Source organism: Rutilus rutilus (assembly GCF_951802725.1).
Source record: "Rutilus rutilus genome assembly, chromosome: 13".
In the NCBI taxonomy this organism is placed as follows: Eukaryota; Metazoa; Chordata; class Actinopteri; order Cypriniformes; family Leuciscidae; genus Rutilus; species Rutilus rutilus.
Window position 1 is genome coordinate 20,792,164 of NC_140218.1, and position 18,286 is coordinate 20,810,449.

The 18,286-nt window shown below is 38.2% G+C and overlaps 1 protein-coding gene across 8 annotated transcripts in view; it reads right to left on the bottom strand.

Annotated features, from left to right (window-relative positions):
- Positions 1 to 18,286, bottom strand: part of agrn (agrin) — a 248,091-nt gene that overhangs the window by 21,439 nt on the left and 208,366 nt on the right. For all 8 annotated transcript variants that reach the window (XM_084427577.1, XM_084427576.1, XM_084427583.1 and 5 more), the window contains 11 exons: positions 17,182 to 17,309; positions 13,117 to 13,231; positions 11,399 to 11,518; positions 10,822 to 11,160; positions 9,284 to 9,476; positions 8,953 to 9,168; positions 8,315 to 8,544; positions 5,439 to 5,573; positions 1,326 to 1,416; positions 647 to 811; positions 369 to 480 (listed from right to left, as the gene is read on the bottom strand). In XM_084427577.1, the coding sequence (XP_084283703.1) occupies positions 369 to 480; positions 647 to 811; positions 1,326 to 1,416; positions 5,439 to 5,573; positions 8,315 to 8,544; positions 8,953 to 9,168; positions 9,284 to 9,476; positions 10,822 to 11,160; positions 11,399 to 11,518; positions 13,117 to 13,231; positions 17,182 to 17,309 (1,844 nt within the window). The remainder of the gene's footprint in view (positions 1 to 368; positions 481 to 646; positions 812 to 1,325; positions 1,417 to 5,438; positions 5,574 to 8,314; positions 8,545 to 8,952; positions 9,169 to 9,283; positions 9,477 to 10,821; positions 11,161 to 11,398; positions 11,519 to 13,116; positions 13,232 to 17,181; positions 17,310 to 18,286) is intronic.

The window sequence follows — 18,286 nt, forward strand, 5'->3', positions numbered from 1 at the left end:
TTTACTTTAATTACAACATCACAAGTTTGTGTCAAACCTGATGATCATGTTCTCCAGCATTATTTGAAATGATCTACAGAGCATCACGAGCTTCAAAAGAAGCAAGAACATCTAAATCATTATTAGTGTCAGTTAGTTATTTTATAAGTACTTACTGGATTAGTCACCTATAAATAGAGTAGAATCTGAAATATTTCATTATTTTCAGCCAAAACTTGCAAAATCCCAAAATGTATTTGTACTTTTGAACTCCACTGTATATCAAAGTACCATCACAGTCCTTTATGACAAGGGAGGGAACAGCTAGTTTGACTAGTTCTTGTTTGTGGCCTTTATTGGGCAGCATAAGCATAAGAGTGTTCTCATACCGGCGCCTCTCCTCTGACGGGGTCTTTGCCGTTTATGCTGATCTCTCCCTTTCTGCTGGCCCGCTCCAGATTCACTGTGTTCCACTCGTTCAGCTTGATTTTTTCTTTACTCCTGCGCACACACAAAAAGATTATTTAATCTTTATTTGCCCCTCTTAATAGCAATATGAAAATAAACCCAAAAGTTCCACAGTTCTATAATCAGAAACTGAACACAACACATCTGAGTAATTTGAGTTTAATTTCATTCAAATATAACTATACAGAATGTTGTTTACCTAATTACAGCCGGCCCTTTTCCCAGGTCATATCTAAACTCTAGGATACCATCATTCAGGGACAGAGAGATGAAATCTCCTTTGCCGTCTGTCTTTTGACCATTGTAGAAAATCATGCCTTTGGTGTCATTGGCCAACAGAACGACAGTCATGCTGAATTTTTGCCTATGGACAAATAAGCATAGTTCAGTTAGACACATAACAGGGGGTTTTCTTCCTTGATACAGGCAAAAAGTAATGTGAGAAATAAGGTTCATTCAGTCTGCAAATCTTCATGAATGGGTCAAAATGGCAGAAATAGATGGACTAATTACAGAGAAACAGCTCAACCAATCGAACATCAGAAACAAATCCAACATGTCCGAATCTGAATTAACTTGAAATTACTTGCAACATGAATTAATCTGTGAGGTAGAAGAAGCATAATTAAACCAGTGTTTACAAAATATTTTTTTGGACTAATGAGAACAAAACTTTAACTGAATTGAACTGGTTGATGACACAACTGTTTTCTGCAGAGCTGCTTTACAGCAGAATTGAATTGTGTTTGCATCACTGCTTGTGTATGTGGACTTTGCCTTCTCATTTCACCACATACCACTAATATAACATTATTGTTTGCAACATCAGCGCCATCATAATAAATGCAAAAAACAATAGCCAATTTGTTACGTAATACCTCAGATCCTGGCCATAGAGATGAAGGCCCTTGAGCTCCAGGAAAGAGTCTCCAGTGAAGTAAGGAATGAAAGCGCCTCCCTTGTCTGACACTGAAAAATATGAAAAAGTCCATTATGCTTTACAGATATCATAATGTGTTTGAGATGGGAGGGTTCCTCCAATTACGAGACCAGACAGTGACTCAGTATATAGATCACACATACACACACATACCATCAACACATAACACTGTCACTCAGCCCAGCATGCTTCCTGCAGTAATTACACAGGATGAGCGCATGCTCAGTCTGGGATGGCAGACTGAGATTAAAAAGCTAATTAGCTATTGTTTAACACAGCAGCAGCAGCTTCACTATTGTACAGGAAATCACAACACTTGCAAACACCACAAGAAAGTGAGGGTCAAAATGGAAAGTGACAAAGTAGTGGCCTACTTTTCTGCACTGCATTCAGTTTATGTATAAGGACTAGGCAACATCCAAAACTATAGGACAGGTGGTGTATGGTAAACCACAGACAACCGAGAAATCGTTCCTTTCAATGCAGCACTGCTAAACAACTCATCACAGATCTGCAGTACTCAAAATCAAATAATTAAATCAGATAAATTGAATCAATAATAAATGTATCAGTTTACTATTAAAAAGTTACTACCAATGAATATACATTCTGTATAAGTATACAGTACCTAGATTTTGTCTCTTAAGCTCAATAATGCTGCATTTATTTGATCAAAAATACAGTATTATTACAATTTAAAATAACTTTTTAAGTTATTCTATTGTATTATATTTTACAATGTAATTTATTTCTGTGACAGCAAAGCTGCATTTTCAGAAGCCATTACTGATTATTAGTATTAATTTATTCCAACCCCCCATTCAATAAAAGTACTGACTATTTATTTTATTAACTAAAAAGGATTCAAATAAATCAATAATTGTTATTTTTTTGTTATATACATTTATTTTGAAATATTTTATGAAACTACAATATTACAATAAAACATATCACTTCACAAAACTAGTAGAATTTTTTGTATTTTTTTTTTTTGTATTTCATATTGATTTTAATGTCAACATGATATTGACCCGATCTACTTTTGTAATGCATAAACCTATTGCAAATTAGCATAAGCAGTGCATTAAGCATTGTTTAGCAAACTACCATGCATTTTTGTTTCTAACTGAATATACTCTATTTTACACTGATATACATAACATTACAAAAGTAAAAAAGTAAAAGGTTGCAAACACTTTCATGTTGACTACAACAATCTTCATTTCCAAATGGCAGCTAATGGATGCATCATGCATTACTTTTAGAACTTTAGTCCAGCAGTTCTTCAGAGACAATAAAGTGTTACTCCTAAAAGTCAAGTGTACATGTAAATTTCCTTCTTTCAGCACACTGCTTGCATTTTACCTGCTGGCCTCCTCCAGCAGGGAGCGCTCTCCTGTTATGACGACTGATTCGGTGCAGGAGAGTCTCTTATCTGAGAGAGCCACTCTCCCTGGACACTTTGCCCGACTGACTCCCCATTAATCATGATGTGCAGCTGACTGATAGAATTACTCATCTCATTGATTCAAGCGATAAAAAAAAACACTCCCGTCTGATGTATGCGCTCAACTCATTGATTCTGGTTCACCTCAATTTATTTTAATCACTCGCTAATGGAGACTTTCTTAGACGAAAAGGTGACTATCTGGCCCCTCTCATTTGACAGTTCAGGGTTGTACAGGTGTGTGGATGTGTGTGCAATGACACCACAATCCTGGGGGCCATCGTGAATGATGAAACTGGCTCCACCCATAAGTAGTGACATCATATGAAATAGTATCGCTGATACAGACAGCAATGTTATTTCAAGATAGTCAATGAAAATGAAGATATTGGAGATTCAAATTTTTAACCAATCAATAAAAACTTGATGGTGACGTAAATGAGGGGGAAGCTCATTAGAGTGTGACAGTCAGGTTACGGAAGTAAAAATCCTATTCTTTTCTCCAACTTTTAACCTTAAATTACCTTAGTTTTGAACTTTCAGACCTTAGTTTCAGTAGTCATGTCAAAGCAATAACTAAATCAGCATACTATCATCTGAAAAATATTGCAAGAATTAGATGCTTTGTTTCCAGACAAGACTTAGAGAAACTTGTGCATGCTTTCATCACCAGCAGGGTGGATTATTGTAATGGACTCCTCACTGGCCTTCCCAAAAAGACCATAAGACAGTTGCAGCTCATACAGAACGCTGCCGCCAGGATTCTGAGCAGAACCAGAAAATATGAACATATCACACCAGTCCTCAGGTCTTTACACTGGCTCCCAGTTAAATTTAGGATTGATTTTAAAGTATTATTACTGATATATAAATCATTCAATGGCCTAGGACCTCAATACATTGCAGATATGCTCACTGAATATAAACCCAACAGATCACTCAGATCACTAGGATCATATCAGCTAGAAATACCAAGGGTTCACTCTAAGCATGGCGAGTCCGCTTTTAGCTATTATGCCAGCCGCAGCTGGAACCAGCTTCCAGAGGAGATCAGATGTGCTCCTACAGTAGTCACTTTCAAATCCAGACTCAAAACACTTCTGTTTAGCTATGCATTTAATGAATGAGCACTGTGCCGCTGTTCGTCCAACTGTTTGTACTGTACTGTATTTTATTTTATTTCTCTAAACTGTTTTAATTATTCTTATTTCTTTTATTATTTTAATTTCTTCTATGTAAAGCACTTTGAATTGCCATTGTGTATGAAATGTGCTATATAAATAAACTTGCCTTGCCTTAAATGTCAGACCTACTGTCAGCTGCAAGCTTGTTAATCCATGGCTTTTGTTGAATAAGCCAGCATTATTTCAACGTATTTTTTAAAGTTGAATAAAGGTTTAATAAAAGGAATTCTGATTTAAGACTACATTACCCATTATTCTGCAAAAAAACAAGCAAATTGTGCCAAAAGATCTCTTTAGCGCCCTCCCACTCCCATGAAGCACTGTGAATGATGTAATCAATTTCAAACTCCTTGAATATTTGAGTGTGTGTGTATATATATATATTCAACATCTCTGAACCAATAGTGTACTTTTATCATGCTCTGTAGTTCTTTCCCTCATTAAAGTCGTTAAGTATCTTAACGACAGTCTTGTATCTTTGTCTTTTTGTCCGATTTTCTTTTTTTTTGCTTAAAATCAAAGTTTGTAATGTTGTGATACACCTCATAGTCGGTTGGTTTGGTTAATGGCTTATAACTCTTTAACGAAGACTTTTTTATAATCCCCTTTGGAAAAAATAATGGGAAAATATTCTCAGAACCAAGGCCGCTGTAAAAAGTGGGCGGGCACTGTTGCACTCTATATAGCACGGCTGGGCAACTCTGGGGTTTGGAACTAAGCTCTGCAGGAAAGTCGATCTTGTGGGCCAGAGTTGCCCCCCCTGCTATAGGCTAATTTGACTTATATATTATTGGCCCATGGCCTAGCGTATAGGGCAGGACTCCCGGGAGGTGTCCAATACGCATGCACACATGTGTGTTCCTAAACCTTTCACTTAGTTTCCACATTTCTAATGCCTGCGATCTAAAACATCTGTAGGAAATTTAATTAGGTGAGAGAGGGAAGCGCAACAGAATAAGAGTGCTAATGAAAGCTTCGAAATGACAATAGACCTAGGCATCTTGTCTAACCATCCTTGGTTAGGGTCCAGCTCCCAGAGGATGCCCCACTACTGAAATCCCCCCCATCGACCTGCGATATGTTTGATCTTCCAGCCTAGGATGGCAGCTCAGACATGGTATAAAAGGGTAAATAATTTCACATCACCTCCCAGATGCCAACTCTCCATTACATTAGCCGATAAAACCTATTTTACAGTATGGTACCCACTGGAAACGCCAACTGGAGAATCTCACTTTTTCCACTCCACCATAGCCTTTGTTTTATCCCTCAATAATTTTACAGCAAATATCCGAGTCAGACCGGTCGATCCTGACAAAAATCAATACTGAAATTACAACTGAGAAGTAGCAGTTATTTCAGTCCGTAGTTGAGTCGATACACTCATTTACTGTATTTTTACTATGATGTAGTACTGTACCTTTTTCACAGTGCTTGCCTTCACGTCCCATTGGACATTCGCATTTGTAACCTCCCTCTGGAAGAACTTGGCACCGTGATGATGGGTGGCATTTATTGGGGTCGCAGGGGTTGTGGGCGTCAGCGCAGGTCGGACCTGTTAACAAAAATTTATATTTATGTGACTTAAATAAAAGATGATGAGAAGCCACTTGAGGGGAAATCAAACAACGTCCTGTCAATCCTGGCTAGTTAAGTCACAGATAGTATAAGGAAGAAGAGATGGACCACTTGCAGTGAAATGAATGGGAGAAATTAACATGGTAAAACCCTGCCTTTCAATTAAAAGAGCCAATCACTTTTATGACAGAGTGTGTTTACTAGCATTAACTAAAATATATAGTAGCAATGCCCTGAAAATAGAGTTTTTAAGCATGATTTAAGCTAAAGAACTAGATTGATGATACCAATGTTGTTAGATTTTATTGCCGACATGAGATGCTATTGAACCATGATTTTGACAAACAGTTGAAATTTAGCTGCCTAGAGGTGTTACCAAGATGACTTTGGACTGAGTTGACTTGAATTTTCACCTATATACTGTAGGAGTCCTTTTATAATAGGATTTTGAATTATTACAAATTTAGATGAAGCTGTACTGCAGCATGTTGTGTGCCCTCCTGGTTTGAAAGACTGAAAGTGCTTCAGGTCAGCACTTCTAGTCTCATCAGAACACTCCCATAATCACATAGAACATAGTAAGAGATCATGCCACGGGCGGTAACTGCTGCACACTGTAATGAAAGCTCCCGTCGTGTTCTGAGACGCTCTGCTAGGTGTCTCTCTCTCTCGCTCTCAAACTCTAAGGCCGCTCTATCACGGAGATGGGGCGGCAACCTTCCAACTTACAATCCTGCTCTTTAAACATTAAAGGTTATCCCACATATTTATCCCTCTAGCCAATTTCTTTGTGTACACTTCTACTTCAAAGGGTCTTCATTTTCCTACACACCTCATTGCAGCCATTCTGCAGTACAGAAATAATGTGGAAGATATTGAACTGTATTATTATAAAGGTTGTTCAATAAAGGCTTGTGAGCAGAACAACAGAGCAATTTACTCTGGGCAATATTTCAAATGTCTGGAGCAACACTGCAAGATGGAGAACAAAAAAGCCTCTTGGATGTGAACAAAGAGAACACTGTAACTTCTGCTCTGTGGATGATTCCTACTGTTCCGTATGATGTGAATAAACCACAATAAACCAGAAAACTAGAGAAAGTCTCGTATGTTCACCAAGGCTGCATTTCTTGTTAAAAATTACAATGCAAACTGTAATGTTGTGACATATTATTGCAATTTAAAGCAATTGTTAAAATGTAATTTATTTCTGTGATGCAAAGCTAAATTTTCAGCATCATTCCTCCAGTCTTTAACATCTCATTATCCTTCAGAAATCACTTTAATTTGCTGATTTGCTGCTCAAGAAACATAATTATCAGTGATAAAAACATTATTATCAATGTTAAAAACAGCAGTGCTTTCTTTCAGTAGTATTTCTAGGTCTTAATATTTTTATGAAAACCAATTTTTTTTAGGATTCTTTAATTAATTTGAAATCGAAATCTTTTGTAACATTATAAATGTCTTTACCGTTACTTGATCAATTTGATGCATCCTTGCTGAATAAAAGCATTTAAAAACCTTACTGACTCTTGAATGGTAGTGTACCTTTTAATGCTGATTATATTTGTGTAATATATGTTGTAGGCTTCATAGAAAATTTGGCTTAAACGATATAGTAGAAGTAGAAACTTCCGCCCGGTAAGATCCAAGACATATCTTTACTTTCTGTTTGGCATCCTCAAGCCAAATTTGTTGGCATTTTACAGTCAAATGGCTTTGAAAATCAAAAAGGTTTGTCAGGCTTGGTATGAAGATGACCTGAGCCAATTTTGTTGAAGATTGGACAAACTTTGTGTGGCAGACATCGACAAATGTTAATCATAACATTGGCATAGGTATTAGGAATAAATTGTCACTGGAAATATTAAGACCTGCCCTAAAGTTTGTACCAAATCTCTTTTTACCATGGAATTATTGAACATTTATACATATATATATATATATATATATATATATATATATATATATATATATATATGTATGTATGCAAAAGTATTTATACATCATTACAGTATTTATTGTACTGCCTTATAACATAATTAAAAGGCATACATTTATAAAAAATAAATAAAAAAACCCTGCCCGCAACACACACATTCAGGAGAAACACAGCATGCCCGTGAGAGACTAGATCAGATTCAACATCTTTCGCTTCACTTTTGTGAACTGAGTAGAGTTTGATTTTGTACTTATTTATTAAACCAGATTTTTATTAACTTAACCATAAGAAATATAGCATGTGTTCTTCTGTTGTTCTGAAAACATTGAAGATTTGCCAATTCACTTTCAGGATTGGGAAAATGTGTCTTTCCAACAAGTATATTCAGTACTGGTGAAGTTATTTGTATTCACTGCGTATTTGTCCTTGCTGCCTTCATATCGTTGGGTAAACACTCATTGGTCTTACATACCCATAAGGCTAAAAATTGATTAGACAAGCATCCTCTGCCCTGCTGAATCTTTAATCAATAAAGTACAAGTCCAGATATTCACAACTGGAACAAAGAGTTACTGCAGAACCTTTTATTCTTAAAAAGTGTATAGTTAAAGGTGAATGTTTTCTTTTTTGCACCACTAAATGCACTAAATGGAACAACAATCTGTTTTTTCAAACAACACTGATTCAACTAATTAAAGTGTTTGAAACTTTCATACTTCATCTTTAAGATCATACATACATAAGTAAAAGTTAATACTTTTTGGTGCACCCACCAGAGAAACCGTTGACACATTTGCAGTGGAACATCTCGGCTTCTTTGACCTGGCAGGAGGCTCTGTTCTTGCAGGGATTCGGCAGGCATGGGTTGTTGCCACACTCGCCAATGGCCGAGCCATATAGAACGCTACCGCCATTCTCTTGTAGGTTATAGACAAAGTTGTTGACGTCCAACATGCGGACGCAGCCCACAAGGCCTGTTGAAACTGACGTCCTCTCCTTTACACTGCAAAAACAAACCAATCATTTTGTCAGTTCTCCTTCCTTAATGCTCATCTTAATTCTCAAATGGCAGGGAAAATGTAACAACATCATGAAATGATATATAAAAAAAGAAAGACTTTTTTTTTTTTATCGAAAAAAGACACTCTCTGCCTGACTGAGAACACATGGAAAAACATTCAATTAGATCTCAAGTAGTGTTTCACAACATCTCTGATTGATGCTAATTTGATTTGGCTATTTCTGCTTAGTCTTATTAAGTCATATTAGTTGTTCTGGCAGGTTCCTGCAAACATGTGCAGACAGTCAATGATTTAGGTTATTTTTCTCCATAATGTTTCATTATGGCTTCTAACAAGACTAAAGAGGCTCTTGTTAGTGTTATTTGGAGGCGTTCTCGAGCTTCTCTTACTCTACTGTCATGTCTTCCGGCACTCCTCCGATGAAAAGATCTGTGTCCAGGTTGAGTCCATCTGTTCCTGGGGGACTTTGTCCTTCAACCATCGGCTCATTGTCCACGCTCAGCATGGCATTACGCCTATTACGCACAACTACGAGCTGATGCCAGCGACCCGGCTTTACCACGACCTTACTGATAACTGAAGCCGTCCCAGAACCAGTGTTAAACCTTCATGTGGGAGACATTTAAGAGGATCATCACAAATTAAAATGGTATGTTGTAAAATGGTAAATTAAAATGAATAAGAATCATTTTCCAACCCTATAATAACTTGCTTACTTACCTAAGCTCCACATTTCCTTCAAATAATGTCAGAGACAGGAAGTCCTTTTTGCTTTTTTGGCCATTGTAGAGCAATATCCCTGTCATTTCCGAAGCCCTGAACTCCATAGCAATGCGCACAGTGTGGTAGGCCTTCATGGTTTGGAAAGCCATGTAAGACTTTCCACCGAAGGATGGTATGAAGTACTTTATAACTGAGTAGGATAGAAGGTAGAAGACAGATAAAGCAGGTTATCAGAGACTGTCAACCAAGACTTCTGCTCTCTACTGGTAGAGCAACAAACAAAACTGCACTCAAGTGTCTCCTTCAGATAACGCAGATACCCCTGTCAATGGTACAGTAATGTGCCGTTCATGTTGTGTTTGTTACATTCCCTAGTGTGATCAAACATTAAACCTGCAATCAATGATGAGTACTGTAGTTCTCCCTGGACCTTTCTCTGTTAGACATTTACATTCCAGACAGAGAATCCCCATGCTCAGAAACGTATCAACACCTCTCTCTCTCTTTCTCTCTCGGCTGTCTCTCACCCTTTTCTCGAGAGAATGCAAGGCTGATGAAGCCTTCTCTCTTCATCACTCTTTAATGGCCCGATTGATCAGAGGAAGAGTTTGAGGGCTGCTTACAAGCCTTTAATTAGTGGCTTTTTTCACCTCACAGCAGTTTGATACTAGCTAAAGTTCATTGATGTAATTAGTGTCAATTATAACTTGACACAGCTGCAAAAGGTAGTTTCATATCCCAATACCACCAACAGAGACAATGAATTGAGCTATAATTTCCTCAGTGTAACAGCAGGACTGCAATTTAAGATTCAAATCATTATTGAACTTTTTTTTTCTTCTTCAAAGGATTCAAAAATGCTGAAATATGAATAATAAATAATAACATTGATAAATAATACATATTCAATTGTAATCATTTATTTAATAATAGTTGATTCAAATGTATCTAAAATATTCAAGTGTACTTCTTTTGTGCTTTTATAAGGTTCATTATACACCGAAAGAAAGAAAGAAAAATCAAAAGAAAAAAGAAACAATACTAAATAAAATGAAATGATTAACATTTTAGGTCTTTTTTAATAAATTAAAATGTATTATCAATATATTTAATTAAATTATTAAATAAAAATATAAATTACATCATATATATATATATATATATATATATATATATATATATAAAATTGTAAAGTATTCATGGTAGTGTTTGTTGTATAATTGTTTTATTTAAAAAAAGAAACATCTTTTTGCAGCATTTTAATACGAATAACCACTGAAAAAACTGGGGGAAAAAGGAAATTAAACCGTCAACATATAGCAGTAATGAGATGTATAGGAATACATTTACAGAAGAAATGTGTTTAATTTTCATGAAAATAAATCTTAAATGGTCCTAAAATTAGTTTTTGTTTAATTATGGAAAGATGCATTTGTTGACCAATGTGGGGTTTTTTTTAACCAATTTGTTGACCAATGTGGCCATTAAGTTGTCCTTGCGATGTACAGATTTTTTCTAGTTTTTGTACTTCTCACCTTTCTCGCACACGGCTCCTCCTCTTCCTGCGGGACAGATGCAGGTGAAGTCATTGTTCTCCTCCTCGCAGGTTCCGCCGTGACGGCAGGGCTGAGAGTCGCACGGCCTGTTGGCGTGGGTCACCGGTTTGTTCAGTAAGACTGTGGTTGTGGGGGCCTGGGATGGAGTGGTGGTGGCTGGTGCTGCTGTGGTGGTCCTGCGGCTGGTGAAGGGCCGTCTGGTGGTGGTCGGGCGGAGAGTGGTAAAAGCAGAAGTGGGAGACAGCGTGGTGGTGGTGGGAGTTGTGACAGACGCCACGGTGGTTGTCGTGGTGGTGAAGAAAGGAACAGTTGAAAGACCTAAAAAATGGAGAGAAGGAAAAATAGGTCAATAGGCCTAGTCAGGGTAGACATATTTAATTCTTCACAAATTAAACCGAGGCTGTGAGACATTCAGTCTGAAGTTCAATAAGCAGGTTCTTTTTGAGTCCTGCGGGCACTCGTGGTTATCAAATGCCAGTTGGAAGAGCAATCTCACTCAACAAAAGGCAGCAACAGAAAAAGAGAAAGGACGGAAAAGCAATTTCAAGCGGGTTACCATAGTTGGTGATGCGAATGTTCTCTTCCTCAGGTTTCTTCACAACAATACCAGTGTCTTTAGATGCCTTGAGCTGTTTGAGAAGGGCTCCCTCAATATCCTCCACGCTGAACCTTGTGTCTGTAGAACGAGAACACAACATTAAACATATTGCACAGCGGAGTATGAAAAACCAGCACAGACCCACCATCCTCACACTTGACATAACATACTGCAAATATATACAGAAAAGTCTGCGTGTAATAGGCCCTTGGGAGAAGCAGTTCTTGATCCACCATGCATTTCAGGGACGTTGGGATGAAACACTCTAATAACGCTTCCACAGATGGCCCTGTTACTGGCCACCACAGACCGCCTTTATGACAGGCGCTTGTGCTAGAATTGTGCTCTTGTGCCGTTGAAGGGGACCAATAAAAAGAGAATAGCGAAAGAGATTTTTATCAGCTGGTGCGATGCTCGGAGGGTCTTAAAAGCATGAGAAGAGATGGAGACCGTAATAAGCTTTTTCAGAAACCCTAGCTGATAAATTACCTCTCTAAAAAGGCCACGCTCTCTGAACGCTTCCGCTGCCAGAAAAGACGAGAGCAGTATCTTTAGGGATTATTTTACTTAACTTATATGCCTTATTCTGCTGTTGAACTATTATTTTCTTCAAACATACAAGGGAGTTTTTATGTGCTTTTTATTTCTTGCCGTAGGCATGTTTATAAAGGAGCGCAGACTGAGGGAATTTTGATGCGAAGGGAGGGTATAAGCCGGACTTTGTGCTTTGTGTGCTAGAGCTGCTTCAGAAATAAATTAGAAGCAGCTTGAAAAAAGAAAATAAATAAAAACAGGATAATGAAAGACAGAGCGACTGGGTAAGACAGATAATAATGAACATCAAGGGGCAAATTCTCTAAGTGCAGTATTTTAGTGCAAAAAGCACACTAAGCACATGCAATCTCATTTAATTCAGATAAATCCACTGAAATATTTAAATCAAGTCACAACCCCATTGTATATTAAAATTAGGCAAAAAAAGAAGTATATTTAAAAAAAAAAATGTATTTACTTAATTACTTAAAAATAATTTATAAATGTTGCACTATTATCATTCCAAGAAAGTTGGCAGTAAACGAAATTTTATTTAAGAAAGATGTTTGTTATTTTTTATTGATCATGGCAACTGTTAATGCAAATGGTGATAAAATGATGGAGAAAATGTTAACTAGAACTGGGAACTATAACTATAAGCTATAACTGGGAATACGTCAAGATGTGCACTGTAGTCAAGTGCAGTTTCTACATTTTAAAGAGCCTGGATAGTGAAGTGATGCTGTACAGTCGCAGCATATCATGCTAGACATACTCTAACAGTTGAGCAACAGAAACTCAAGTCTATAAGTGTTACTGGTCCTACTCACTCCGCTCTGAGCGGAATCTGAACCAGCTCAACAGGCATGGGAGACAGGCATGCTAATGGCTGTGAGTTTTCTGCACAGTTCCTACTAATTGGCCTCTATTACACTTACTCTCCTATACCTCGCTCCCATCCAGGTCACAGCACCAATGTAACTGGACCTACTCACTCTGAGCAGGATTCAAACCAGCGTAAACCAGCATGGGATACGGGTGTGCAAACAAGGATGCTAAACACAACAGTCCCTAGCATCAGTTGCTAGTTTGAGTTTACTTAAGTAAACAATCTTTAAGAACAACCTTTGGTGTAACTTTACCTGGGTCAAAGTGAGCCTCGACAAAGGCTATTATGGAGTTGCTGGGGGCCAGATTCTTCACACGGACACTCTGGAAGTCTTTCTGGACATCTGACTTGTGGAACAACTCATTCAGCTAGAGAAATAAAAAGCAGAGAGAAAGTAAGACAGAGAAAAACAAAGAACTAAATGCCCCAAGTGCAGTGTGTGAAACTGGTAATAAGCTTGATATGCTGATCTAGTTCTAGTTAACACCAAATTCCTCCACAAGATGAAAAAAGTGTGTCAGCGGAAAAACTCCAGTGAACCCCATCGGGTCTCGGTGCACAAATTGACATTTAACTACAGCGCAGGAGTAATTATATGAACATGTTTCGAAGTCAGCAGTAAATGTCAGGTTACAACACTGCCCGTTTAGAATCGGCTCAGTTTCCACCTGGGCACACATACTGTAGGAGAGTTCTGTCACTGATTTGGTGCAACGTGAGAGGAGCTTAGATTTAATACTCACTAATATTAGTCACGAAGAAGACCATTTCTCAGAAACCAAATTCACCTTGGTGCACCAAATTGATCAAAACTAGAGCAAATGAGAAGTGGTTTACAATTAGGATGCACTCAATCGACTCACAAAACCGCTTTGTGCTTCTAGTGCTTTCTGACGTGTGTGCACATTTTGTTAGAGTGCCTCAGCAGGAGGTCCGTCGAGAACCCCATTCAAGTCACCCAAGGGCCTTGCATTTTCCTTCTTCACTCATTTCATTCACAGCTGCACTTGAATTCGGAAAAGCACAGAGTTGTCGCAGACAAAATGGCTTTTGCCTCTAGGCCGACCCTCAGTGAGTTCATTGGGAACCATGCTGGGCAAGAAAAGAGAGGAGCCGCTCCCTCCCTTCCTTCAAGCCTCACCAGAGAGAACCTCAACAAAACCAGGCTGCCCGGCAAAGCCGGATGGACACACTGACCCATAAACTGGCTGCTCTATCCTCAGAATCTGTGGACAGGGTTGAAATCAAGTAAAGGGAAAGACAGGGTGGAGGTATAAAGGCGTGAATGAGAGGAGGTGCTCTGCTGAACCTGGGGGCATCACGCACAGAGGAGAAGCGGGAGTAGGATACGCTCAAAGCCAATGAATCCATTTCAATTGCTGGCTCGGTGCTGCCCGTGGCCCCATTTGAGATTTGGACTTCACAGAACGAGAGAGTGAAGTATGGGGGATTAGCTTTCTGTGTCAGGTGGAACGCTCATAGAGAAAGGCTGATTACATCCTCCCTTAGTCCCTGTCGGAAATCTCGCTCACAGCACTAGCTAACATTAGAGTGATAAGTGGAACTCATTATCGTACTGCCCTTCATTCCCAGACACGCCCAAAATGGGTTAACAAGCCGGGAACAAATCGTCGGCTTCTTCAGCAGTTGCCAGTAGGTAGTGTGCAGTGTCAGCTAAAGAGTACAACAAAAACTCAGGGAAGGAGGCTAGGTTTTCAGGATGACAAAAGTATTGGAATGTTGAGGCCAAGATACCAGCCAGTGATGATATCGTTAACTAAAACTATTATTAATCGTTTTTTTGGTAATTAAAATCAAGCTGAAATACCATAATATATAAATATTAGATGAACAACTTAAACATGTTAACTTGGTAACTAACTGAAATAAATATAAGTTAAAGTGTTAAAAGTATTAAAGGGTTAGTTCACCCAAAAATGAAAATTCTGTCAGTAATTACTCACCCTCATGTTGTTCCAACCCCGTAAGACTTTCGTTCATCTTCGGAACACAAATTAAGATAATTTTTATGAAATCTGAGTGCTGGATCACTCCTCCACAGGCTTATGGACACTATAACTTGCTGGCCCAGAAAATGTATTAAAGACATTGTTAATATAGTCCAAGTGACTCCAGTGGCTCAATCTTAAGTTTATAAAGCGACGAGAATACTTTTTGTGCGCAAAAACAAACAAAAATGACGACTTTATTCCACTTTTCATTTCCTTCTCTCTGGGCCTTGAGTCTTTTCATGTAGTGTAATAGCGTAGCGCGTCTGTGTTGCACGTCACCACGTAGGCTCACTATTGGGCGACGCTGGTCATGTGTGTGATACGTGGTGACGTGCAACACAGACGCGAGTCACTTGGACTATATTAACAATGTCTTTAATACATTTTCTGGGCCAGCAAGTTATAGTGTCCATAAGCCTGTGGAGGAGTGATCCAGCACTCAGATTTCATCAAAAATATCTCAATTTGTGTTCCGAAGATGAACGAAAGTCTTACGGGTTTGGAACAACATGAGGGTGAGTAATTACTGACAGAATTTTCATTTTTGGGTGAACTATCCCTTTAAGTACCAAAACTTAAAAATAAATCAAAGCTAAAAAAAATCTAAACTAAATGACAGAAAAAAAATTAAGCACAATAAATTACTAAAAGTGAGCATGTATAAATAAAAACATAATTATAAATATATAATAATACAAATATATGAAAAATTCAAAAGATTAATAACTTCTATTACTTTAATATTATATAACTAATACTAAAATAATAAGAAACTAAAATAAATATATATTTTCGAAACTGATTTTGGACAGTCTTCTGAGGCAGCGTAACGGTTAAATGATCTACAACAAAATAAATCGAGCCTAGGAGATAACCAAGCAAATATTTATCTACTATAATAGTAATTCCTCACTAGAAATAACATCAAGAGTGAAAAACGGTGGTCAAAAATGTGCATTTGCACAGAAACTGATCGCCATCTGCAACTTTCAGAAGCCATATTAATTTTTTTGCTCAAATGTCACGAAATTGAACGCACAAGATTGTGGGATATCAAAGGCAGAGGAGGAAACATCTGTGTCTTAAAACATCATTCTGATGAAGGTATCTCAGGAGACAGCAAGTGAAGCTAACATAGGATTCCGACATGCCTTCCTGCCTTGAAATGCATCCTCCGAAAGCAGCAGTTTACAGCTTTGGAACGCAGCCTAGTAAGCCTGAAGACCTTGATTAGCTTGTTCAGGTTTATTAGATTAGAGTTGGAGCTAAATTCTGCAGGAAAGTGGATCTTGAGGATCAGAGTTAAGAAACCCTGATCTATATTGTCTATAGTCTATACTATACTATATTGTCTTTTTTGTTCTATTTTTTGTTTTTCTGTTCCCCTATTCCTGCTGTGTATATACCATAAATATTTCAAATAAATCATAAAAAGAGAGAGAGAAAAAAATAGGTCATTTTGGCAAAGTATTAACAACAAAATTCTATATTTTTTAATAAAACAAAATCTTAACAAGAAAAAAAACAAAAAAAACCTCACTGAATTCAGTTTGAAGCAATGTTTAATTAATTGAGAAGAACTTGAAAACTACATGCCATTGTTTTAATTTCCTTTGTTTATATTTAAACTAATAGTTCACTGTGTAAATGAATACATACTGTACCTGTAGCACATTAGTTTTTCTATCAAGTATTTCAAGTATAGTGAAGTATTTCATTAGTATTGGTGTGAGCTACTGAAATGTTGGTATGGCGACTACCACTAGGCTATATTTAACATCTGGACAGTTTTGAGCTTGATGCTATATTGGGATTTGTGTTGATCACAAACTTCAAGATCAAGTGTCTGTATTTTATTGTTAAGCTAATGCACTGCTTTTCTAGAGACTGTCAGAACACCAGACATGTTTTTTCAAAAGACGCATTCAACCTGTTCCACTGGATAATTCCACCAATTATCACAATTGATTCAGCATAAATTCCCAAGGGGTCAACCTCAAGAGAAAAGAGACTGGATGGAGAAATAAAAGGTAGATACAAACAAGAAAAGAACCTGTGATGAACAGGAAACTAATCTTCAATCAAGTTTCAGTTACACTGCTACTTTTTATGGAAAAAATTGTTACATGAAAAGCTACAATAATGTGAAAACAGCTGAGCTACTGCCACACTACTGAGAAATGTAGCAGCACTAATGTGGCATAAACTTATGTTGTTTTGTATGTTTTATTTTTTTTTAAATGAAACTTCTTTTCAAAGCTGAACTGAAAGTGAACTCAAGCATAAGTCTGAGCTGCACCACTCACAGCGCTCTCGATGCTCCGTGCCGTTTCACCGAACAGCTCTGACTTGGGGTCCTCCATCTCAGGCGTGTAGAAGACCTCCTGACCCTCTACCTTATCCAGGTGCAGGAAGCCACTGAAACGCATGGTGGCTGCGGGACAAGGCAGGGAAGCACATATGGTTACATAAAAGATGCTTCAATGAAACAGTTCCAGTCCACTCTTAGCTACACACACTTGTGGTTGGTGCAATGCCAGTCTGTAAGTTAGTGATGGAGCCTTTGTGGGGTTAGTCGTGGGGTTCATCGAGTGGGGAAAGAGAGGTTTGTTTGCAGTGGAGGTGGAGGTATAGAAAAGTATGTGAGAGTATGGACGACAGGTACAGGGAGAAGGGTTTAGAAGGGAGGATGGACTGGAGTTTACCAGACCGAGACTCTTCCCAAAAGCTGGCATGGAGGACTGAGTGGAGAGAGATCGGTTAGACAGCAACACTTACATACATGGCACAATATATCACAAATATTATGTTAAAAGACACTTTCATAAGCCCCGACTGGGGTCGGGGTCATCATTAAACATTCCTTTAAGGTTATTGCTGACCTTTCTCATTGACACTAATAAGCAGAAAGAGTGAGAGAGGATCAGAGGCCCGGTTTTACAAGACAGAGGGAAATAAATAATGAATAAACGACTGAAGGAGAGCAGGGAGCGGGCATGGTGCAGGGTTCTGTGCAGCATGTAATCAGCTGAACAAATTGCCCAAATCAATCATGCCGGCCAGGCTCCAGCTTGGCTGGGATCGGGATAAGCACTTGTATGATTATCGTGAAAGATAGCCGTAATTGTCTTCTAATCCCAGGAACGGGTGACTGACAGAAGCTGGTTAAAACGGCATGATAAGGGTCTTTTTGCACAGACACACATCACTTCGTATCTGATGGGACTTTCAAAAAGGAGCAAATGGGGGAGATTTAAATGTGAAGAGAGATGGAGGGAAACTGCCATCGGATTCTAAATCGGAAACATCTGAGGACAGGAATTTCCCACGGAGCGCAAAGACATGTGGAGAAATCAGGCTTTAGATGTGGATTTAAATTAAAGTCCTAAATTCCCCACCACAAAATGGCTA